Source organism: Canis aureus, chromosome 23, assembly GCF_053574225.1.
Source record: "Canis aureus isolate CA01 chromosome 23, VMU_Caureus_v.1.0, whole genome shotgun sequence".
Lineage (NCBI taxonomy): Eukaryota > Metazoa > Chordata > Mammalia > Carnivora > Canidae > Canis > Canis aureus.
The window spans coordinates 25,216,117-25,239,746 of record NC_135633.1 but is presented as its reverse complement, the minus strand read 5'-3'; the positions used below and the strand labels follow the sequence as shown (position 1 = coordinate 25,239,746).

Genomic DNA, 23,630 nt, shown 5'->3' with positions numbered 1-23,630 from the left:
GACAGGGAGTCCCGCCCCCTCTGCCGCGATTGGCTGGGGCGAGTCGTGACGTCACACAAGGCCCCCGCGAGGCGGGCTTGTGAGTGGCTGCGTTGGTGTGCACTGGGCGGGGTGCGGGAGAAGGGTGGTGACGCTATGCCGAGGCTCCGCCCCCCGCGTTGGAGCCGAGACAGTCAGGCTGCTGAAGCTCGGGCCAATCAGAGGGGAGGCTCCAGGATGGCATGGTAACTATTCTACCCTTTCGTTGCCCCAGTCCGCGGGCGGTGATGGGAAGGCTTCCCCGTAGTCCTGCCCGTACTTCCTGGCCAGACCACGTGCGGAGCTGGAGGGCCCTCCTGGGAGGTCTGTCTCTCCGCATAGCTCGCCTGCAGCTGCTCTGAGGCCCCAAAACCTGGCCTCCTGGTTTCCCAACCTATGCCGGCCCCGTCACAACCTTTTCCTCTCTGAATCCCCAGAATAGACGCTATGAGCATGCCCTAAGGGAATGGCTCAGGGTAGGATATGTTACAAATGAGTATTCTTGGAACTTCTTAACCACCTGCACTTTAGGAGCTCTTATTTATTCTTAAAGGCCTGGTTCAAATGTTCCCGCCTTCTCTGGGATACATTCCCAGATCTGTCTCAGAGTGTTGGGCTACTGCTTGGTTGGGCAGGCCTCTGTTACAGCTTTGTCACTTTGTATCCTATTATTTACTTTTCTGTCTTCTGTGCCCAGGCTCTTTAAGGTCACAGCGGCATTTTATTCATAAAGGTTTCCCTTCCCCACCCTGGCCTAGTCCAAAACAGAAGTATTACAAGGGGAAATGTTGAGCATGTTCTAGAAACCAGACCCAGTAACTGAGAGTCCTGACACAGAATAGCAGGGACTGTGCTCAGAAAGCAAAACCTATTCAGACTACTCTCCACCACCACCTTCTCCTGGAACATCAATACAAGACTGAAATGGGCTCTGCACAAAAGTAGATGAATTTAAATCCCTCTGAGTGTTCGATGGTAGCAAGGAATTAGAAATAATTGGCTAATTTGTCAGGAAGCGGAATGGTTGTAAAGATGAAATAAGATAATGGATAGGAGACATCTGGTAGGTGCTCAGTTGGTGTTCAAAGGAAGGAAAAAATAAATATATAGATGTTCAAATAGGAAAGCTAGTTTAAACATCTGACTCCAGCCACTTTCCCCCCACTCCTTCATCCAAACATCCTTTCCTTTCCTCCACCCTCCCTTGCCTGTGTTCTACATTAGAAAGTCATTAGTTCTCCCTGGATAGTTTACTGTACCTTCCTCAAAGACCTACTGAAACTTTGATTTCTCATCCTTCAGTCCTGAAACACAACTATTCTGGTATCCCTAAGGCCAGGCCTACAGTGTAGGTCCACATTAAATGTTTCATGCATGAATGAGTGAATTATTGTCTTAAGCAGAATAGTAGTAGAAGTGTGAGACTTTTTTTTTTTTTTTTTTAGAAGTGTGAGACTTTTAAGTCAGGGAATCCTGGGTTTAAATCTGAGTCCAACCATTTATTACCTGTGTGAATTTGGGCAAATTTCTTAACACCTGAACCTGTTTTCTTGTCTGTAAAATAATTATTCCTATTCTTTAAAAATGTCAAGGAATTCCTGAGGCATTTGGGTAACTCAGCCAGGTAAGCATCTGACTCTTGATTTCAGCTCAAGTCATGATCTCAGTGTCATGAGATTGAGTCCTGTGTAGGGCTCCACACTGAGCATTGAACCTGCTTGAGATTCTCTTTTCCTCTGCCCCCCTCGACCCTCCCCCGCTCATGTGCATGTGTGTACACTCTCTCAAAATGAATAAATAAATATCAAGGAATTTCCATTCTAAATATTCTAAGACACTGATTCTGACACAGAAATGGGGCTCAAAAGTATGTTGTAAGTAAATACATTCAGTCCAAAGTACTAGTGTGTATACAGAAGCTAGGATCATTAAATAGTGCATAGTTGCAGGAAGACTGGAGGGAGAGGCATTGGATGAGGGGTGCCACAAGGTAAAAGTTCTATAATTCTGATGATTTCTTTTTTTTTTTTTAATTTTTATTTTTATTTATGATAGTCACAGAGAAAGAGAGAGAGAGGCAGAGACATAGTCAGAGGGAGAAGCAGGCTCCATGCACCGGGAGCCCGATGTGGGATTCGATCCCGGGTCTCCAGGATCGCGCCCTGGGCCAAAGGCAGGTGCCAAACCACTGCGCCACCCAGGGATCCCTTCTGATGATTTCTATGCAGAAAGACTTCTCTGCATATGCTTACTGTGGTAGGCATATGGTTATTAAGTTCATCATTCCTGGGTACTTCTGCCCTAGAAAGGACTTTGTAGACAATATACTCTTACTCTGCCTAATTCTCATAATGCCTTTTTGATTATCATCATCTTCCTTCTTCCCTTCTAAAGAAAAGGAATTTGGTGCGTGCTCACAAGTTTGCTGAACCAAGCCCTCTCCTGGGCATCAGGATCCCAGAGATGTCCAAAGCTCAACACTCTGCTCTGGCCAAGAGAGACAAAACAAAGGAAAGTCCAGCTCTGTGCTAGGAACCCTCCAGTCTCTCACATACATGCTGTGAGAGCTCACCCTATGCAGCTTTGAAACATTGGTCCTCAGGGAGGAGACAGGACTCATAAAGACTACAGAATCAGGGAAGAGCAAGAGATTGTCTTTCAGAGTGATGGTCTAGATTTCTTAAGTGGTACATTGGAAAGAGTGTCAGATTTGGAGTTAAACAGCTAAGTATGTCTTGCTACTTTTTAGACCTCGCACAAATATTTAACTGTTCTGTGACCCACTTCCCTTATCTATAAAATGGGCAGAAAAATTCCCATGTTGTAAGGTGGTTGTAAAGGTCAAATAAGGGAATTTGCAAAGAACTGGGCACATGTTTGACACACAGTAAGTACCTAGTAAAGGTTGATTTCCTTCCTCTTTTTCCTACAACTTGATAAGGATAATGTTTATAAATAACATACAATTAGATTTTCATAAATCTTGTGTGAATACATTTGACTTTGAACTAGAGCATTTAGTCTATTGCATTTAAAGAATTTACTGGTATATTCAGGGTTTTATCTAGCATTTTCTAATTTGTCCAATCTGTTCCATTTCTGTTTCTTTCCTTTATTCTTTTTTTTTAATTTTAGTTCTTTTGTAATAGTAATAACTTCCATTTTCTTTTGAGTCTCAGTTCTGCCAGATTTTTAAAAAATTGAGATATAACTCACATAATATAATATTTACCCATTTTTTAAAAGAGTTTATTTATTAATTCATGAGAGACACAGAGAGAGAGAGAGGCAGAGACATAGGCAGAGGGAGAAGCAGGCTCCATGCAGGGAGCCCGACGTGGGACTCAATACCAGGACTCCAGGATCATGCCCTGGGCTGAAGGCAGGCGCTAAACTGCTGAGCCAGTGAGGCGTCCCAATATTTACCCATTTAAAGTATATGATTCCAGAGAATTTAATATAGTTGACCCTTGAATGACATGGATTTTAACTGGGCAGGTTCACTTATTTTTTAAAGATTTATTTATTAGAGCGAGCATGAGCAGTGGGAGGAGCAGAGGGAGAGGAAGAGAATCTAGAGTAGACTCCCTGCTGATCAGGGAGCCTGACATAGGACTTCAACTCATGACCCCGAAATTATGACCTGAGCCAAAACCAAGAGTTAGACACTCAACCCACTAAGCCATCCAGGCACCCTTGGGGTATGCTCACTTGTAAGAGAATTTTTTTCAATAAATACAATACAGCACTGTAAATGTATTTTTTCTTCTTTATGATGTCCTTAAGAACATATTCTTTTCTCCAGCTTATTTTATTATAAGAATACAATATGTAATACATAGCACATATAAAATATGTGTTCATCAACTGTTTATGTTATCAGTAAGGTTTCTGCTCAACAGTAGGCTCTTAGTAGCTATGGTTTTGAGGAGTCAAAAGTTTTACTTGGATTTTGGACTATAGGGGGTTAGCACCCCTTAAAACACCTGTGTTGTTCAAGGGTCAATTATATTCACAAAGTTGTGCAGCTATCACTACTACCTAATTCCAAAAGATTTTCGTTACCCAAAAAGAAATCCCAGATCATTAGCAGTGGGTGAGGTTTACACTTTTCCACACCCTTGCCAACACTTGCTATTTTCCTTTTATTATTATTATTATAGCCATCTTAGGCGCTATAAAGTTACACCTCATTGAGGTTTTTGTAAACATTTCCCTAATAACTGATGATGATAACCCTCTTTTCAACTGCTTGTTTTCATGTAAATCCCTGTTTTCTTAACATTCTTTTACATTACTTAGTTTCTCCTCCTGTACCAGTTTAGAAATTAAATTCTCCTTTTTATATTATTGTAGTCATCTCCCTAGAAGTTACCACATGCATTGCTAAGTGTGACATTCATTAATACCTTATAGGCAAAGTGCAGTTTGCTGAGATGGAAGAAAAGAGGCATCTCAGGCCAGATGAACAGAAAGAACAAAGAACAAAGATGTAGGACCAGGAAAGAGCTCAGTATATCCAGAGTTGCAAACTGGAACTTCATCCTGGAAATGATAGGGGAGCCAAAGAAAGTTGAAAAACGAAGAACAAAATACACAATGAAGATTTAATTACAATTTGAGGCAGAATGGGCCTAGAACAGATGGGAGAGCCTGGTGTGGGTAGTTTAAAGCCATCCAGGAAGGATCTCTGCCGTGAGAAAGATCTCTAGGAAGAACAAAACAATTCTACCTCAACCTTGGAAGACTTTCCTGAGGCGGCCCAGGAGACAGGGGCAGAGTTTGGCCTGAAACTGGATGTCATTAGCACTGTGTCCCTGCTTCTTTACCTACCCCAGGCCATATTCATTGTGCCTCTATCCCCTACAACGGCAGTGTTTCTTTGGAGACTTTTCTTACGATTCCTAAATCTCCTCATGATATATCTAAATCCTGCCCATTCTTCAATACCCAGTTCAAGTCAATCAGCCCAATAAATATTTTCTGGGCTCCTATGTCTGCCCTGGCCTAAGCTGAGAGATTCAGAAATAAATATAATGGGTGAGGGTTCCATCCTTAAATGAGCTCCCAGGTGGAGTGGGGGACACAGACACGTAACAGATGATTTCACTATACTGGTCAGTCCTAATAAAGGTGTGATGGACTTTTTATGCTTTCTGGGGAACGGGGAGGTTGGCAAATCAGGGTGCCAAGGGAGAGAGGAAGAAGTTAAGCAAAGCTCATGAAGAATTAAGTGTAGCCGGACTGTGAGATATGTGCTTGCCAGAGTAGAGGATGACCAGATTATGAAGGATGTTGAATACCCCACTAAGGAATTTGCTCTTGATCCTAAAAGCCATAGGGAGTTATTAAATAGTTTGCAGCAAAGGAGGCACACGATCAGATCTGTGTTTTAAGAAGAGCAAATGTGCCTATAAATGAAGAGCTAGTAGAGCAAGGAGGCCAGTGAAGGAGACCCACATGAAGCTTTCCTTGACAACTGCACCCCCACATTCACTTTTCTTATGCTTCCTACCTCTACACCATCCCCATGCTACTGGGGGCTGGAACATCCCTGTAAATAAATGGCTTGAGGTATCTGATGTGTGTGTGGGCAGGGGAAGTGGAGCAGGAGTTGTGGCCAAAGCTGGAAAGTCGGGTGGTGCTGTTTCAGGCACAGGCCTCTTTGGGGTATGTCCAGGCATCAGGCAAACGAAACCAGGAGGACAGGAGACATTGAAAGGCTTCAACAGGGGGGATGCCTGGGTGGCTCAGCAGTTGAATGTCTGCCTTTGACTTAGGGTGTGATCCTGGAGTCCCGGGATTGAGTTCCACATTGGGCTCCTCACAGGGAGCCTCCTTCTCCCTCTGCCTATATCTCTGCCTCTCTTTCTGTGTCTCTCGTGAATAAATAAATAAAATCTAAGAAAGAAAGAAAGAAAGAAAGAGAAAGAAAGAAAGAAAGAAAGAAAGAAAGAAAGAAAGAAAGAAAGAAAGAAAGAAAGAAAAGAAAAAAAAAAAGAAAAGAAAGAAAAGCTTCAACAGCAGCAGCTACTTAGACAATGGGCAAATGTCCTTTGGCAAACACTGAGTGCCCACTGAACGAAGGCAAGACTGGAGGCTTAGATGCTTGCTCAACTCCCCTTTTTTCCCCCCAGATTTTATTTATTCATGAGAGACACAGAGAGGGCAAAGACATAGGCAGAGGGAGAAGGTGGCTGAGCCACCTGGGTGCCCCTACCTCATTTAATTCTCACAGCAACCCTCTGCTGTGGATATTCCTAAAACCATCATACAGATGAAGAAACCAAGATTCAGGACAGTATGGTGAATTGCCCAAATCACCAAAGAATTAAAGGCAAGATTAATATATCATTGGAGTAGTATAGAGGCAGAGAGAAGGGACCCAGCCTCAGGGAATGGTATTTAGAGCCAAAGGAACAAACTGTCAAGATAGGGAATAAAGACTAAGAGTAGGCATCTGTGGGTTGGAGCTAGAAAAAGAAGATGACACAAAGCCCTAAGGTAGGAAACCTACATCTAATTTTTGAAACTAAAAGGAGGTTTTCTTTCAGTTAAGTGTTACTAAATGTTCATTTGTCCTGGGACCTTAAAGGACAGAGTGGAGGAGAGTTCGAGGTAAAAAAAAAAAAAAAAAAAAAAAAAAAAAAGGTAGCTTTTAAAATAAGGTATCACCTCTCCAGACATGGGTCCCCCAGGAGTGAGGTATCTCTGGGTCCCCACCATTGCCCGGCTAGGGCCTGCCACAGACAGGGTCTAGGCTCAGTGAATGAACAAGAATGGATGCATGAAAAAGAGCTCTGGCAAGTTAATCAAATTGGAGCCTCTGTATCCCCACCTGCAAAGTGGTGATTATAGCTACCTTGTGGATTAACATTATACATTTGACTCCTGAACGACACAGGAGTTAGGGTGCTGAACTCTGGCACAGTCAAAAATCCATGTACACAGGGTCTCTGGATAGTTTAGTGGGTGAGTGTCTGCCTTTGGTTCAAGTTGTGGTTCTGGGGTCCTGGGATGGAGTCTGGCATCAAATTCCCCATGGGGAGCCTGCTTCTCCCTCTGCCTATGTCTCTGCCTCTCTCTGGATCTATTATGAATGAATAAATAAAATCTTAAAAAAAAATCCTTGTATAACTTTTGACTCCCATAGAACTTAACTACAAATAGTAGTACTTTGGTTAACAGTAGTGTTGATAACAAACTGTTGATTAATACATATTTTGTATATGTTTTATATATTGTATTCTTACAATAAAGTAAGCTAGAGAAAAGAACGTGTTATTAAGAAAATCATGAGGGCAGGGCAGCCCGGGTGTCTCAGTGGTTTAGCGCCGCCTTCAGCCCAGGGTGTGATCCTGGAGACCCGGGATCGGTCCCGCGTCGGGCTCCCTGCATGGAGCCTGCTTCTCCCTCTGCCTGTGTCTCTGCCTCTCTCTCTCTCTCTCTCTCTCTCTCTGTGTGTCTCATAAATAAATAAAATTTAAAAAAAAAAAAGAAAGAAAGAAAGAAAAAGAAAAAAAAAATCATGAGGGCAGCCCGGGTGGCTCAGCGGTTTGGCGCCCCCTTTAGCCCGGGGTTTGATCCTGGAGACCCCGGGATTGAGTCCCACGTCAGGCTCCCTGCGTGGAGCCTGCTTCTCCCTCTACCTGTGTCTCTGCCTCTCTCTTTCTCCCTGTGTGTCTCATGAATAAATAAATAAAATCTATTTTTTAAAAAAAGAAAATCATAAGGAAGAGAGGGGTGCCCAGCTGGCTCTGTCAGTAGAGAATGTGATTCTTGATCTTGGAGTCTTGAGTTTGAGTCCCACATTGGGTGTGGAGCCTACTTAAATATATATATATTATATAAATATATAAAAATATAAATTATAATATATAATTATATATAAAAATATAGTATTTATATTGTATAAATTGTATGTTTATATATAAAATAAATATATTTATATAATACATAAATATATTTATATAACATATATATGTATTTAAAGATTTTATTTACTTATTCATGAGAGACACACTGAGAGATAGAGAGAGGGGGATCCCTGGGTGGCGCAGCGGTTTAGCGCCTGCCTTTGGCCCAGGGCGCGATCCTGGAGACCAAGGATCGAATCCCACGTCGGGCTCCCGGTGCATGGAGCCTGCTTCTCCCTCTGCCTGTGTCTCTGCCTCTCTCTCTCTCTCTCTCTCACTGTGTGTCTATCATAAATAAATTAAATTAAAAAAAAAATGAGAGAGAGAGAGGCAGAGACACAGGCACGGGGAGAAGCAGGGAGCCCGACGTGGAACTCGATCCCGGGACTCCAGGATCACGCCCTGGGCTGAAGGCGGCGCTAAACCTCTGGGCCACCGGGGCTGCCCTGTATACATTTTTTAAAGAAAATCATAAGGAAGAGAAAATACATTTACAATATTGTGCTGTGTAAGTGGACCTGCGCTGTTCAAACTCGTGTTGTTCCAGGGTCAACCATATAGGGGATTAAGAGAATGGCCTCAGGTGCCAGACCCCAATCCAGGTTCTGACATTTATAACTGTGTGAATAGGTAACATAGCTTTTCTGTTTCCTATCGGTAAAATGGGGATATTAATAGTATCTACCTAATGGGGTTAAGGAAGATTAAATGGGATAATGTATAAGAAGTAGAAAAGTCCCTGGAAGACAGAGAATGCTCAAAATGTGCTAATTACTACTGTGGGGATTTAAATAGGAAAATGTGATGGTAACCACGTCTAGCTCGGAGATCCTTCACCCCCTGCAGGTGTTCTGACAACCCCAACAGTCCTCCTCGAGTTCCTGTGTGGGCCAGTCGGGGTGGAGGGGACAGCTGGGGGCTAAGGATCAACCCTTTCGGGGTGGGGAGAGACCCAGGGCACTGTTGTGTCGGACAGGACAGGGCGCCCTCTTCTGATCAAAGGCGGGAACAAGCTCTGGCCCAGAGTTTTGAGGATGGGCCTCCCTGATCTCTCTACCCAAAAGGTGCTCTTCCCTTTCCTGAAATGCCCGAATCGGCTCTGGAGAGCAGAGTTACCGGGAGGGGCGCTAAGGCCGGGGCAAAACTGTTGTAATGTTTCAGAAGGGCGAGGCCGGGTAACTCGGCTAGACTTGGGGGCGTGGGCTGGAGAGACCGAGGTTAGGAAATGAGAGAATTCGGGGCCCTGTTGAATTAATCTTACGCTCTTTCAACAGGTGATGGAACGCAGCCGAGAGGTAAGGTGGAAGGTGGCTCATCCCGCGTGTCCAACCCAGGGGTCCAGGGCTCTTCCGGCTGCCCCCACGCAGCAGGAATTAGTGGGGCGGGCTGGAGCTGGGCGAGCAGGCACCGGGGGACGCCGGATCGAGGGGGAGCGCCCAGGGTCCAGGTCCGCAGAGTGGGGAGGGGCCAACGCAGGATCTGGGCGCAGTTTCCTCCCCGAGCGCGCTGGCCCCGCCCCCGCCGTTCCCGCACCGGCCCGCCCCCCGCCGCTGGCCCCCGGCCGGGCCTGGGCTCCCCTCGGGTTCCCCCAGCGCCCGGCCTGCGCTGGCGGGGCCTCCTCGCCGCCACAGCCTGGGTGAGTATGGGGATGGGTGAGCGGGACTGCCGGGCAACCCCGCTTGGGGGAGCTCCGCCACGCGGTCCGGGCTCCTCACGGCCCAGCCCCAAGCTCTGACGGTGCTGGCTGGGGCTCACCCAGAATCTGCTGCTGTCCCGACTTCTGAACTAACCCTGCTCCCCCACATGGTGCTGGGTGTGCATTGGTGGAGCTCTCCCTTCTTCACTTCGCAGGGACTGCTAGTTTTCTGGTTTCTCTTTAGCTGCCAGGGATGGAGGTGTGTGTAGGGGGTGGGAGGGGGGGCGGGTGCGCCCTGGAACCCCATACAGTAATTTCAAATCTCACCTCTGCCAGTTACTAGCCTGTGACCTTGGGCAAGTGTTTTTAACCTCCCCGAGCCTCAATTGCCTCTACTGTGAAATGGAAATACACAAGCTATAGGGCCTGTGTAGAATTATAGAGAGGATTAAAGAAATAATGTATATCAAGTGTATCAAGTGCTAATCAGGGTGCCTCATACTCAAAAGGTACCCGGTAAGTATGGATTCCTGCTGGAGGCTGAGAAGATCTCTGGGGCCTTTGTAAATAAAGTTGGGATACTCCTAAGAAAGCAGTGTCCAGCAAGTAGTCCCTATGAAGAGGTTAAGAGCTGATTGGGGCTGAACAGCTGCCCTTCAGGTAGTGAGCTCCCTGTCCTGAGGCCTGGAGGAATAAAATGGCCATGTTGGAATGGCCCTATTGGTCATCTGAACCACATGATCTTCATGTTGCACAGCTGTGGAAAAAGGCCCAGAGTGATTAGATGACTTGTCCAAGGTCACACAGCTAACAGAGAATCCAGGCACACCTCCACGCTGTGGAATAGACCATTTCTCCAATCTCTTTATCCACCCCCTTGCCTTGGGCAGTGCCTAGTAATTCACTGAGGATCTGGCCTTCAGTTTGGGCATCCCAGTGGCTCCTGAAGGATCTAGAATCACTGGCTTCAGGGAAGAGACTAGTGCTGCTAAAAGTATAGAATCAGGGTTTGGACTGGGTGGGGAAGTTACTCCCCTGTAGGCCTGTAGGGACTTCTAGTCCATTTGGGGATGATCCAAGAAATGTGTTTGATTTGGGCGGTCACCAGAGTCACTTCCAACTACCCTAGGAGATCCCTGGCTCCTAAAGGGAGGAAGGACTTTGGGCAACTGGGGCAGGCTGCCTAATCGGGCCTGGCAGAGGTGGGTAGGAGAAGATGGAGGAGAACACAGAGGCGTATTCACCTGGTTCTGGAATGTCAGGGTGGGGCCAGGAAGAGTTGGGGCTTGATCTGGTGAGACCTTTGAGTCCAGAGGGGCAGGTTCTTCATGAATCTGGAGCCAGCCCTAGTTTGGCTGCTGGAAGCCCAAGTTCCAAGGATGGCTTTCCCTCAGGCTCATCATCTGGCTTTGAGGAAGGATCTTCTCTCTCTGCATCTTGGTTTCTCTGCTGCAGTGGGGACAGGGCTCACTGACTCATCTCTATAGGATTTGATTTACCTTCTTTCTCTTCTGGACAGACACCCCTTCACTCTCCCCTCCTAATTTGACCTAACCTGACCTTTCTGCCCAGACCTCTGGGTCAGCAAGGAAGGGGTCACAGAAGGCAAGAGCTGCAGTTTGTGACCATCAGGGCCCTACATCTCCCCACTGCTGGGTCTTCCTTCAAGTTGTTGTAGAACCCGGAGTAGGTTCCCACTCTTCTCTTGGCCTCAATGTCACCTTCTATGCACTAAGGGAGGCTGGGCTAGGACTGTTGGTGTATACTTGGTTATTATAGTTCCTAACTTTCCTATTCCCATCTGGCGGGGCGGGGGGCGGGGGGCGGTCATAGTCCTCAGGAGCCTTTACTTCATCTCTGGTGGGGGATGGACAGGCCCCCATGGGTACTGGGAAGCCTCCAGAAGCTGACAAGGCAGCTCTTTGCAGCAAAAAGCAAGCCTAGGCTAGCACTAGGCCTGATTCTGCAAAGCCTTTCACCCTCAGAGCACGTGAGGCAGGAGGCGGGGACAGGCAGGGGGTCAGAGTTCTATAGGCTTCCATGGAGTCCTTGCTGCCGTGCACTGTGGTGCAGGCACACAGAACCTGGGAAGGGACTGGAAGTACAGAAGATGCTGGGCCAGTGAGTGAAGCAGGGAGAGCTGAAGGGAGGCCCTGAAGCCTGGAGGCTCAAAGGCCTATGGGTGTAGATGAGCCATCCTGTCCACTGGGAGCCTTTAGGATAGGTTCCTGAAACCAGAAAGACCAGTTAAACCAGCTCCTGTTGTCCTAGGCCTCTAAAGCCAGCTTATAAGGGAGAAGTAGTTCTCCCAATATATTCAGGTTTCGTTTTAGCATAGATTGGGTTTATTGTCTTTACTCTGAAATTGAGGATGAATGTTCTCTTGGGATTTCCAGTCAGTCTTCAGGGCAGGGGCTGTCCAAGCTTAGGGGCTAGCTGACTTTCTTCTCAGACTCTTCAACCCATAGCACAGCAAAGCTGAGGACTGAGCACAAGGGCCAGCTTCACCACTGAGTCCCAGCCTTGCTGCCTTGGGTCTTGACAGCACATTACTTCATCCCCAGGTGTGACAAGATGTACCAGGTCCCACTGCCACTGGACCGGGATGGGACCCTGGTCCGGCTCCGCTTCACCCTGGTGGCCCTGGTCACGGTCTGCTGTCCACTTGTCGCCTTCCTCTTCTGCATCCTCTGGTCCCTGCTCTTCCACTTCAAGGAGACTACGGCCACACACTGTGGGGTAGGGCTTGCCAAGTGGGGTCGGGAAATGGTATCTCATATTCAGGCCCAGTTGGATCTTTTTGGATCCTGGTTCTATTTTTTTTTTTTTTAAGATTTTATTTATTTGTTCATGAGAAACACAGAGAGAGAGAGAGAGAAAGAGGCAGAGACACAGGCAGATGGAGAACAGGCTCCATGCAGGGAGCCTGACTTGGGACTTGATCCCGGGTCTCCAGGATCACACCCTGGGCTGAAGACGGCACTAAACCGCTGAGCCAAAAAATAAATAAGTAAGTAAATAAATAAATAAATAAATAAATAAATAAATAAAATAAAATAAACCGCTGAGCCACCCGGGCTGCCTGGATCCTGGTTCTATTTTAACAGGATTAGTGAGCTCTCCAGTGGGATCCATCAATCAAATTGGGCTGCTGGGGGTTAGGGTGCCTGCAAATCGGGGTCTCAAGAATTGGCCTTCTGCCACTTTTAATGAAGGTCACTAGAGCCTAGTGTGCCTGAAGTTGGGCAGCCCCAGAACCCAATCTTTACTTTCATAGAGGGGCAGATTCAGGAGCCCCAGGGTTTTGTGAGGGATAGAGAGAGAACAGGCCTGAGGTTGAGGGTGCTGGAGCCTCTCAGTATGGCACTGTGGGCTGTGCCTGTGTCTGTGGGATTGTGATTATGTATGCGTGTGTGTGGCTGTGAAGGACATGACTGTATGTGTGTGGGAGAGACCGTATCTGTGCGTGTCTGGAGGAAGGCCTGATGATGTGTGTGTGTATGTATTCCATATGTGTATATGAGCTACATTCCCATAGGTAGCCATGTACCCTCTAGACGGGAATATGGAATGAGTTTTTTGACAGGAGAAAAATGTGAGTTTTCTCTGTAATATATCAGAGTAAAGAGAGTGAGACCTGTGTTGACCTCTGTTACATGCCTAGTTCATCCACTGACTCTGAATTACCTGAGACACAGAGGCTGAGCCTCAGCTTCCTCATGTCTAAAATGGAGTTGATAATTCCCATCCTCCTTCTCAGGGCTAGTGTAGAGCTAGACAGAGGAAGAATAGGCAGGTGGTTTGGGAAATGTGAAGGGCAAGAAGCAGAAGGGAGAGGAGGAAGAGGAGTTTGTCAGGTTGGAAGGTAGGGAGGAGAGGAAGAGCTTAGGGGCTCTAGGTGGAAAAGAGGCAGGGCCTGGACATAGACCCTTGGAGTAGCATCAGAGAGAGCTATGAAGGCCCTCACTCAGCTCAACTTCCCGCCTTCCTATAAAAAGCATCTGCTCCAAAAATAGGGCTATGACTAGGACTGGGGTCTGGCTGGTGGTGTGGAATGGGGCCTACCTCTTTTGTTCATAGGACTTGAAGTTTTTCCTCTCCTTGATTTGTCAATGGATAGATATTGGCCTTGAGCTGTGGGTGGCCAGTCTGATGAGACCCCGGGCTGGGAGCTATCAGAAAGAACAGAACTGGAAGGAAAAGGGGTGACCAGATGATGGAGGGGCGGGGGGCGGGTCGGGAAGGATCAGAAAGGGTCCAACCAATGGCTTTTCCCAACCTAGTTTTCACCTTAGCTAATGCCTCAGATGTTCCTCTCACCCATCAACTCCTTTGTATCTTGCAAAACTCTTCTCAAGTGTCTCTTCCTTTGAAAAGCCTTCCCTAGCCTCCTTGGGGGCAGACTTAATCACTCCCTCCTCTGAGAGTTCCCTATTTTTCATACAGCTCTATCAAATCATATTTGTGTCTTGTTCCCCACCAGACCAGGAGCTTCTTCAAAGTGGGCATTACATCTGAATCAGAATTTGTTGAGTAAATAAATAGGACCCCCTCCCGCCCCCCCCGCCAATGCCTCGGGAATTGGTACCTGGTACCTGGTGCCGTGTTGTCATAGTCCATCCAGAAAATTATAATATTTGTACGGTATATGGAGTTAAGTGGAGTAAGCTATTTGCTCTGCCCCTCATGGCTGGCTCCTAAGGGCTAATGGGATCAATAACCCAGCATACCTGATATATGTATAACCCATTCTTGGCATACTGGTTGGAGAGCTAAGGCATGGGCATAGGGGCACAGGTACCTGGCCACTCTGGGCCAGGACTGAGCTTAGTGACCCAGGGGGTGATTTGTCCCCACTCCCTGGGACTACTATGTTGGAGCCACCTAGGGACAATCCAGGTGGATGTATGTTCTGAATTTCTCACCTAGAGTATTCCAGGAATTGCCAACCCTAGGAATAAAAGAAATAACCTTAGTCTAATGCATCTATAATTAGATGACTTTGCCTTTGCTTGCATATCCCTAGTGATGGGGAGCTTCCTTCCTCTCCAGGCAGCCTATTCCAAGGAGGCAGAGTAACTAACAATTGGCAGACTCTTGTAGTGAGGATACATTCTCTTTCAGGTGAATCCCTGGTTTTGCACTGGGTCTGCTTCGGGACCCTAAGAGCTGCTTTCTCCTCCTGACGTTACGCCAGTCCTGCAGAGATGGGACAGCTGTGATGGGGGGTCCCTGAGTTTACTCTTATTGGGTAGCATAACTCCAGTTCTTTTAGACAACCCTCACAGGACATGCGCCCCTAGTTTTGGCCCAGTTGGTCACTGTTTCCTCCATATGAGGCCCTGATCTGGGCATAGGACTTCATATGGCCTGGGCAGTACGGTCAACAGCAGTACTGTTGCATTCCTATTACTGGCTGTTAGACCCCTGTTAAGGTATCTTGAACTGATGTTAGCTGTTTCTGCACAGCAGGCTGGACACTGATAACCTCATATTCAGTCCCATCTAGATATGCTTTGTTTTTTAAAGGTTTTATTTATTTATTTGACAGAGAGAGAGAGCATAAGCAGAGGGAGCAGCAGACTTCCCACAGTGCAGGGTAGCCCAATGTGGGACTCAATCTCAGGACCCCAGGATCATGACCTGAGTCAGAGGCGGATACTCAACCGACTGAGATTAACTAGCTCTTCAGTTAGGCCCAACAGACATAATCCTGCTCCAACAAAAAGGGGTGAAATCCTATTCTGCTTTCTCCCTTCCCCTTCCCAGAGACCTGCCCGTATCCCAGGACACAGCACTCAGAAAGGTACCTACACCCATCCTTGGCAAAGAAGCTACTGTAGGCTGACCTTAGCCACTATCACTCTTATCTTTGCAGAGTGTTCCAGGAATTATGATATGGCCTTGTTGGCCTTGGGAGGGCTGTGTGCTTGGGCAGGCGTGGAGATCTGGTCTCTGTGGGCGGGAGGGCAGGCTCTGGGGAGCTAGGGGTGGGACCCTCCAGTCCTAGGATAGTCTCAGTCTGGCTAGAGCCCTCAAGCCAAGCCCCGGATCCGTCAGCACCCAGTGTGAGTGTTGCCCAGTGCGCGCCCCTGCCCCATTTTTCTGATGCTGAGCTGGAGTAGTGGACTGGGGATCCCTTAACGGAGGGAGGCATGAGTCCCAAGGGAGGTTTGATCCTAGGCCTTTTAACACAAAGCCATTTCTGTCTGTCCCCCAGAAGGGAACCCTGCTTGCAAGTCATGGTGGTTGGGGCAGTGGGGGGTGAGAGGAGGGAGTTCTCTGCCTAGTGGAAGAAGCTCAGCTCCCTTGGTCTGAGTTTGTCCTTGCTGGATCCAACCCAGCATACAGGCTCAAGATGAGTGGAGAAGTTTCCTGTGACTCTCAGATTCCTATAAACTTTGGATTGGGTGACAGTCTTTTGAGAGAGGAAGGAGGTAGAAGTCTGGGCTTCTGTAGGGACCCTGGTATCTTGAGATGACAGTGCTGCTGGCCTGAGGCTTGGATCATTCTAAGCCTGGGGGTGTGCTGGTTGGCAGCATGTGGCCCCAGAGAAATAGGTTCTGGGCACTCCCACTGTTCCTAGTTGAACTTGGGTGAAGAGCAGGAATGTGGTCAGACAGGGTCAGTGGGAGGGCTTGGGCCAGTCTGAGCCAAGGGTCCTTTGTCTAGGTTATTTGGCCTGAAGAAAGCCTTGACTTGGGAGCTTTAGGCTGTCAGGTGGCTGAGGCCTTAGTCCTAATGTTTGATCCTGGCATAGCTCTCCTCTTGTATGGAACAAAAATAATAACCTTTCTACCTCTGACCCTTCTGAGTAGGTATGAGAGTCTTGAGAATGAGGTGGCCCATCAGAACTGCCTGGTTCAGGCCACTGGGAACCTGTCATCTCCAGACTCTTCAGGAGGTGGACCTACATGACCATTGGGCCAAAAGGGTTCCTAAGAGCTGACCCTGCCTGACTCAGCAGCTCCCGCCCCATCTCTCTCTGCATCTCCTTATTTTCTGCACTGCTTTCCTTTTCCCCTTCTGCTCTTTCTACTCTGGCTCTTCCCAATACTCAGAGGAGCCAGCTCTGGGAAAGGTCCCACTTCCTAAGGGCCAGGTGTCCCACTAGGCCCCAAGTCCTGTCCCTCGCCCTGCTTGGGCACCACTCCCTACAGGATGTTCTCTGCGGCCTCACAGCCCTTGGACCCGGATGGACCTGTGTTCCGGCTCCGCTTCACGGCCATGATCTGGTGGGTCATCACTTTCCCCATGTTCGGCTTCTTCTTCTGCATCATCTGGTCCCTGGTGTTCCACTTTGAGTACACGGTGGCCACTGACTGTGGGGTGAGTGCCAAGCTCCCCCGCTCCTGGGTCAGGGCCAGGTTGGGAGATGGCGGTAAGATTGGAATCAGAGAGTAGGAGAAAAGGGGGAGGCTCAGAGAGAGGGGAAGGGGATCTAAAGGGATGGCAGGGGGAATTTATGAGCAGGGACAGAGTAAGAGTGGATTCATGGTCCTCTGAGAGTAGAAGATCACAGAGTCCCAGGGATTGGATGGGAGAGGGAAAGAGAAGGGAGGGAAATAGGCAAGAGAGGTCATGAGAGGGAAGAGGAGACTGATGAAAAACCAGACTGGGAAGGAAGCCAGGACTGAGAAGTCAGATGGGGCCTGGAGCCAGGAGAAGTCAGAGGTGGTGGTAGGTACCCTGGAATCTTCTAGTGTGGTTTCTCCCTCTGGCAGCCTCAGGTCCTACAACCTGTGTCCACTCAGGGCTCTGCTGGTTAGAAAGCTACATGGACTTCTTGCCTCTAGGAGCAGTCTACCAGGCCTTTCCCAAGGGTTCGGGGCCAGAGGTTCTGTCAGGGGCCTGGAACTGAATATGGACTTGCTCTTAGCCTCTCATCCTGCAAGAGACAGTCCCAGGCCCAGTGAGATGGGACTCCTGCTCTGATAAAGGGGAGCATAGGGATCAGGGGGCCCAAAGGAAGCACTTCATCTAGCCTGGATGTGGGGAAGACTTCCTTCCTGAAGCAGGGGGCATTGCAGCTATTCAGGTAAAGAAGAATTTTGCGAATGCCAGGCTGATGACTAATGATTTTATCCAGAGGGCAGTGGTGAGCTTTAGAATGATTTTAAGCAGGGGAGGGACGTAATCAGATTTATGCTTTAGAAGACCATTCTGGCTCCTGAGTGGAGAACAGATTTAAAGGTAGGTGGCAAGAATAGGGAGATCAGTGAGGAGGCTAGTGTAATAATAGTTCATGCTACTGGAGAGACCAGAACTAACATGGGGATTATGAGGATGGCGAGGTGGGGATGGAGTCCAGAGAAGGGTAACTGGTTGAATTGATAGGGATAAGAGGTTGTGTCCAGTTGGCAAGGGATGGGGGCAGTAGATAGAAAAATCATCCATAACTTCAGGAGACTTTATCAAATGAATGAATCTCTAATGGTGAAATCTGAGGTGTTATAATAAGGAATTTTTTGGACTCTCACCCTTTATACTATGTTAATTTCTTATCTACTGACCTGCCATAGATCCACTGAGCCACATCTTCCATGCCAGTGGAAGGGTTTCTGTTCTTGGGGAAAGGGGTTATGTTCCCATCTCAGTACCTTAAGTTCTGAGCTCACGGGGAGACTTAGAGTGAACTGGGGACCTGGTCTCTGATAGCTCCTGATGTTGCTAGCATAATTGGTGAGTGGGGAACTTGTGTGTGGGGGATAGGGTGACAGATATGAATATCTATACCTGATTGTGTGTGTGTGAAAGAGAGAAAGAAGAAATGCCTGCTCTCAGCATCCTACCTCAACCCCTAATCTGAGAGCAACTTCTGAGGATGGCATGAGTAGCCAGAGGGCCCTCCCTTCCTCCTGAGATGTCCCCCAGCTCTTTGCCATCTCTACCCTTTACCTGTTTCCCAGTTAGGGTTCTAGGCCCTCCCAGCCAAGCTTTAGAAGCTCATGCTAAAAAAAAAAAAAAAAAAAAAAAAAAAAAAAAAAAAAGCTCCTGTTGGTTCTGCTCCCATTACACTTGCTGGGGTTGGGGCAGGAGTTTTCAGAATGAATATTCTAGGAAGTAAAGGCAACACCCCTACTGACCTTACTCACGGGACCTACTCAGAGGGGCTGAAAAGTGAGGAGACTTGGAGATCTCAGAAATCTCTGGCGAAGATAGGATTTCCACCGCTAGCTCATGTGCAGTCTTGCCATGTTCAAGAACCACATAGCTCACCAGCTATTTGCAGGCTTTTCAGCAAAAAAATTGGTCTTCTGAAAGCCATCACTTGTAGCCATTGTGTACCAAACATTGCAGACGCTCTGCAGACATTATATTTAATATTCGGAACCATCTTGCAAGGTAGGTGGTAGCATCCCTATTTTGCCAGTGAGGAAGTTGAAGCTCTGGGAGGTGAAGTGACCTGCTCAAGGTCACTCATCTAATAAAGGCAGAGATGGGATGCAGACCTGGATTTGTGTGGCTCTGAAGCCTCCATGCTGCCTCTTTACTCAGAGTGAGTATCTGAGCCTGGTCTCAGGCTGTGTTATTATCTCAAGCTTTAGCCTTGAGAACAGCACCCTGTCCCCAAGCTGCCTCTGAGAGTGCTGAGGGGAATCTGTTTCCTTTCCCGTGAAGGCTTCAAAGCCCCTGGCTGGTGTTCCCCCAGGCCGAACCCTGCTCCATGAGCTACCTCCATCATTGCTACCTGCCCCGCCTTGATGGAGACCCAGTCAACATCCCCATTTAGAGAAAGAAAGGGATCTCTTAGAACTCCATCTCTGAAGACTGGCCCTGCTATAGTCACAGCAGGGTCATTCACTCGCTGTGTCGCTGGGCTCTGGCACTGCTCTGGGTCTTCTTGAAAGTCTAAAAAAGTCCACAGAAAGTGTGCGCAGCAAACTGATAGCTTCCAGTCCTGGAATCCTTTGGAAATGCAGATCCTCATATTCCAGACTGGCTACATTCTCACACAAGCCATGGTGAGTTACATGCATATTAAAGATAGGCCCTGGAGTCTGAGAGGTCATCCTCCTATCCCTGGCTGTCCTGTCTCCATCTACACTGTTGTTCATTCATCCCTCATCCTCTCACCCTGTCACGCAACACACCAGTTCTCACATGTGCCTCTTCCTCCTTCCTCAACTTTAAAAAAATTTTAAAAAGATTTTATTTATTCATTCATGAGACAGAGAGAGAGAGGCAGAGACATAGACAGAGGGAGAAGCAGGCTCCCTACAGGGAGCCTGATGCAGGACTCGATCCCAGGACCCTGGGATCATGACCTGAGCCAAAGCAAAGGCAGCCACTCAACCACTGAGCCACCCAGGTGCCCATCCTTCCTCTACTTTATTTATTTATTTATTTATTTATTTATTTATTTATTTATTTATTCCTTCATTCCTTCCTTCATTCATTCATTCATTCAAGACACACAGAGAGAGGCAGAGGGAGAAGCAGGCTCCCCATGGGGAGCCCCATGCAGGACTCGATCCCAGGACCCTGGGATCATGACCTGAGCCGAAGGCAGACACTCAACCACTGAGCCATCTAGGCACCCTCTTCCTCAACTTTAAAGAATAGTACTCCAATTCCTTAAGGAATGAGGAATTCCAGGCTTTGAGAAAGATGAATGAGAGAGATGCCTAAGAGTAGGGTCATTTTCTTAGACTATCCCAGGTTAAGAGCACCCACTTTCTTAAGCATAATCAGGGTGGGGGTACCCTTCTGACCCAGCTCTCCCAAGATCTCACAGGACCCTCTACCACCTTGGCACACCTACCCAGAAGAATAAGTGGAACTGGGAGCAGTTGGAAGAACAGCTTAGCTGTCGAGTGAATCCAGCACTGTCCCAAGGAAGCTCAGGTGGTCTGTGACTCATCCCTGTCCTCAGGACTGTATCTAAGGTCCTGGGCTCACGGACCCCCACAAGGCCTTACCAAAGGCGCATCTCTGTGCTACGGGCTCAGAGAGCATCCGAATCTGTCTACAGCTTCACACAGCCATGTATAGTTTCTTTTCTTTTTTTTTTTTTTTTAAGATTTTATTTATTTATTCATGAGAGACACAGATAGAGTCAGAGAGAGAAACAGACTCCACGCAGGGATTCCAATGTAGGACTTGATCCTGGGACTCCAGTATCATGCCACCCGGACATCCCAGCCATGTATAGTTTCCATCAGGCTACGTGGGGGCTGGGACCTGGAAGGGGACGTCTCCCAGGAGAGCTCTGGGGAGTGCCCCAAGGAGGCCTTCCTAGAGTGGAAGGGGCTGGAGCAGAGCCTTAGGAGAGCCAGGGTGATTTCTGGCAGATGGAGAGTGGGTGGGGCCATGGAGGCCTGCCACCAGACGGGTCACAACTCTCTAGGTGCCCAATTACCTGCCTTCGGTGAGCTCGGCCATCGGTGGGGAGGTGCCCCAGCGCTACGTGTGGCGCTTCTGCATCGGCCTGCACTCGGCGCCCCGCTTCTTGGTGGCCTTCGCCTACTGGAACCACTACCTCAGCTGCGCATCCCCGTGTCCTGGCTACCGCCCACTTTGCCGCCTCAACTTCGGCCTCAACGTCGTGGAGAACCTTGCGCTGCTAGTGCTCACCTACGTCTCCTCTTCCGAGGACTTCAGTGGGTGCCCAGATGAGGGAAGGAGGAGCAGGGAAGGGTTGGGGAGGGCCACCCCCACACCCTCCCTCGCTTGGACCTTCAGACGGAGGGGTTCGGATGCTCCCTGAAGTGCATGCTCCCAATGCCCCCTCTCTCCCTCCAGCCATCCACGAAAATGCTTTCATCGTGTTCATTGCCTCATCCCTCGGTCACATGCTCCTCACCTGTATTCTCTGGAGGCTGACCAAGAAGCACACAGTAAGTCAGGAGGTACGGTCTACCCCTAGTGGGGCTCCAAGCGGCCCAGAGGAAAGTCAAGGACACCCATCCTCGGGATGTGGGTAATGATGAGGTGGGAACCAGAGTTCTAACGGGAATCCGGGCTGGGCCTGGGACTTGGACTTGGGGACAAGTGGAGGGTGATCAATTGGTCAGAATCGAGGGCTGTGTTCGGGTAGGATGGAAGACGGACAATAGAAGAGATGGAGGCTCCAAGTGGGGATAGAATGTGGGAGAGCACTCACCCTGCTGTGGGTTAGGAATGGTGTCAGGGGTCTGTGGTCTATAATAACTCCAGTGCCCTCTACGTCCCCCACACCTTTCTTCTCTCCACAGTATGTGGAGGTGTCAGGTGGGTGGGTGGCTCCAAGTAACTTTTATATTCCATCCTGCTAAAGTGGGAGGGGCAGAGACACCACTGCTCCTTGGCCTCATTATACTCCCAAATGCAGGGAGGGATATGAACATGCCCATCATTTCTGCTGCCCTTGCCTGTATCCCCTTCTATAACCAAGGGAGCTAAGACACAGCCCTTAGGAATTGAGGCCAAGAGGGGAGGCTGCCCACACACATCCAACAGGCTACAGAGTGATCAAATAGCCCATTCCCCTAGGACCGCAAGTCCTACAACTGGAAACAGCGGCTTTTCATCATCAACTTCATCTCCTTCTTCACGGCGCTGGCTGTCTACTTTCGGCACAACATGTATTGTGAGGCTGGAGGTGAGGCCAGGCTGGGATCCATAGGTTGTCACAGTGGCTATGGGACAGTTGTGTTTTCTGTAGTGTGCGATATGGCAGTGGTCTTGGGGGCTGGCTGCCATCGTGTCCCCTGTATAGAGATGTGGTGGTGGGGACTTCTTAGGAGGCCCCGGGAGGGTGGGGTGGGGGCAGAAGGCTCACCATGCCCTGTTTTTGTGTCCTCACAACAGTGTACACCATTTTTGCCATCCTGGAGTATACTGTTGTCCTAACCAACATGGCATTCCACATGACGGCCTGGTGGGACTTCGGGAACAAGGAACTGCTCATTACCTCCCAGCCTGAGGAAAAGCGATTCTAAACCGTTTCTCTCCTGCTAGGAAAGAGGCAGTCCACTGCCCAGAAACTAGAAACAAGAAACTACTCTGGCCTTCCCCACCCCGTGTCCTCTGTGGGTCCTGCTGAAGCTGGGGGAGGGGCGGGAAGAAAGGAGGAAGGCACAGGACAGGGCTTCGGACAGCCCTGCTCCTTTCCCTCACCCCAATTGAAGGCACAGGAACCTTCAAGCAGCAGCGTCACCCTTATCTGAGAAGCCCCAAGAAGCTGAGCTGGCAGGAGAGCTCCACCATCTGGTGCTAAAAAAAGTCCTGAGGTTCATAACCACCATCGGTTCTTGGTCTTTACATAGCCACCTTCTTGCTGAGGTCGGGGACCACTTAGCAGTGGCTGCTACCTGAAAACCACAGCCTTTTCTCTCCACAGGGTCATTCACTTAACTGATGTGTCTAGTCCTCTCCTGTACACACCCAGGCATACCTAAGGCCACAGTCCCCTGCCAGGTTTGCTCAGGTGTTCTAGGCCTGAGCTCACCTCCAATTTAGCATGTACCTTTCCCTGCCTGAGCCTCAGTGTGTCCATGTGGGTAATGGAGGGTTGGAAGGCTGTATGATTTTTTTGGGGTAGGGGGGGGCTGTATGATTTTTAAGGGCTCGGCCAGTCTGCGGTTCTGACACTGCCTTATGGAGGTGGTGCTCTGTACCTGAAGGGTGACTTGCTCCAGGAAAAGCACTGGTGCAGCACCTCTTTTCCTTCCCTTCTGAAATATCTGGCTTACAAACTCTTTCTTCTTGGCAAAGGTGTGGAGTGGGGTCAGAGGCAGATTCCTGCCCCCAAATGGGCTCTCTGGTATCCCCCTCTACTCCTACTGCCCCATGCCCTGATCTCTTCTGGTTGTACATTTTATTTTGAAGGAAAATAAATTTTTTTTTCTTTTTTGCCAAAAGCCTGGGCTAGGCCTGCTTGTCTTTGTTTAATGGAACTGAGGTGAGAGACAGGCTCCAGGATGGAGGGAGTAAGTCCATGGCAGGGTGTGGTTCCAAGTGGCTTCCTACCTTAGGCCTGGAGTCTCCTTAAGGCTGGTCTAAGCCCCAATTTCAGTGAGTAGGAGTGACTGGGCTATCTCTGTAATGACTCTAGGCTTGGTAGCTGGGGTAACTGG

General features: G+C 48.6%; 1 protein-coding gene and 1 long non-coding RNA gene across 16 annotated transcripts; both read left to right on the top strand.

Moving 5' to 3' along the window:
* The first annotated feature begins 107 nt into the window (after nt 1-107).
* PGAP2 (post-GPI attachment to proteins 2) lies at nt 108-23,414 on the top strand. Of its 15 annotated transcripts, none has more exons than XM_077866822.1 (9): nt 111-224; nt 2,413-2,530; nt 9,210-9,229; nt 12,135-12,309; nt 16,753-16,899; nt 20,921-21,173; nt 21,316-21,422; nt 22,045-22,153; nt 22,363-23,414. In XM_077866822.1, the coding sequence occupies exons 4-9, from the start codon at nt 12,145-12,147 to the stop codon at nt 22,491-22,493; spliced, it is 912 nt and encodes a 303-aa protein (XP_077722948.1). In that variant the 5' UTR covers nt 111-224; nt 2,413-2,530; nt 9,210-9,229; nt 12,135-12,144; the 3' UTR covers nt 22,494-23,414. The 15 variants fall into 15 exon arrangements, with proteins under 15 accessions (XP_077722945.1, XP_077722948.1, XP_077722951.1 ...); XM_077866825.1 differs by having other exon boundaries at nt 16,731-16,899; XM_077866819.1 differs by lacking the exon at nt 2,413-2,530 and having other exon boundaries at nt 108-224; nt 9,209-9,229.
* LOC144294841 (uncharacterized) lies at nt 2,539-5,427 on the top strand. The gene is made up of 2 exons (XR_013362182.1): nt 2,539-2,746; nt 4,435-5,427. It is a non-coding gene; the product is annotated as an uncharacterized LOC144294841 (long non-coding RNA).
* Nucleotides 23,415-23,630: the final 216 nt, after the last annotated feature.

Coding starts and splice junctions, on each gene's coding strand:
- PGAP2 (XM_077866815.1), top strand. CDS start 136: ATGCCGAGGCTCCGCCCCCCGCGTTGGAGCCGAGACAGTCAGGCTGCT. Junction 225..12,134: donor GGAGGCTCCAGGATGGCATG/GTAACTATTCTA, acceptor CTTCATCCCCAG/GTGTGACAAGATGTACCAGG. Junction 12,310..16,752: donor CTACGGCCACACACTGTGGG/GTAGGGCTTGCC, acceptor GCGGCCTCACAG/CCCTTGGACCCGGATGGACC.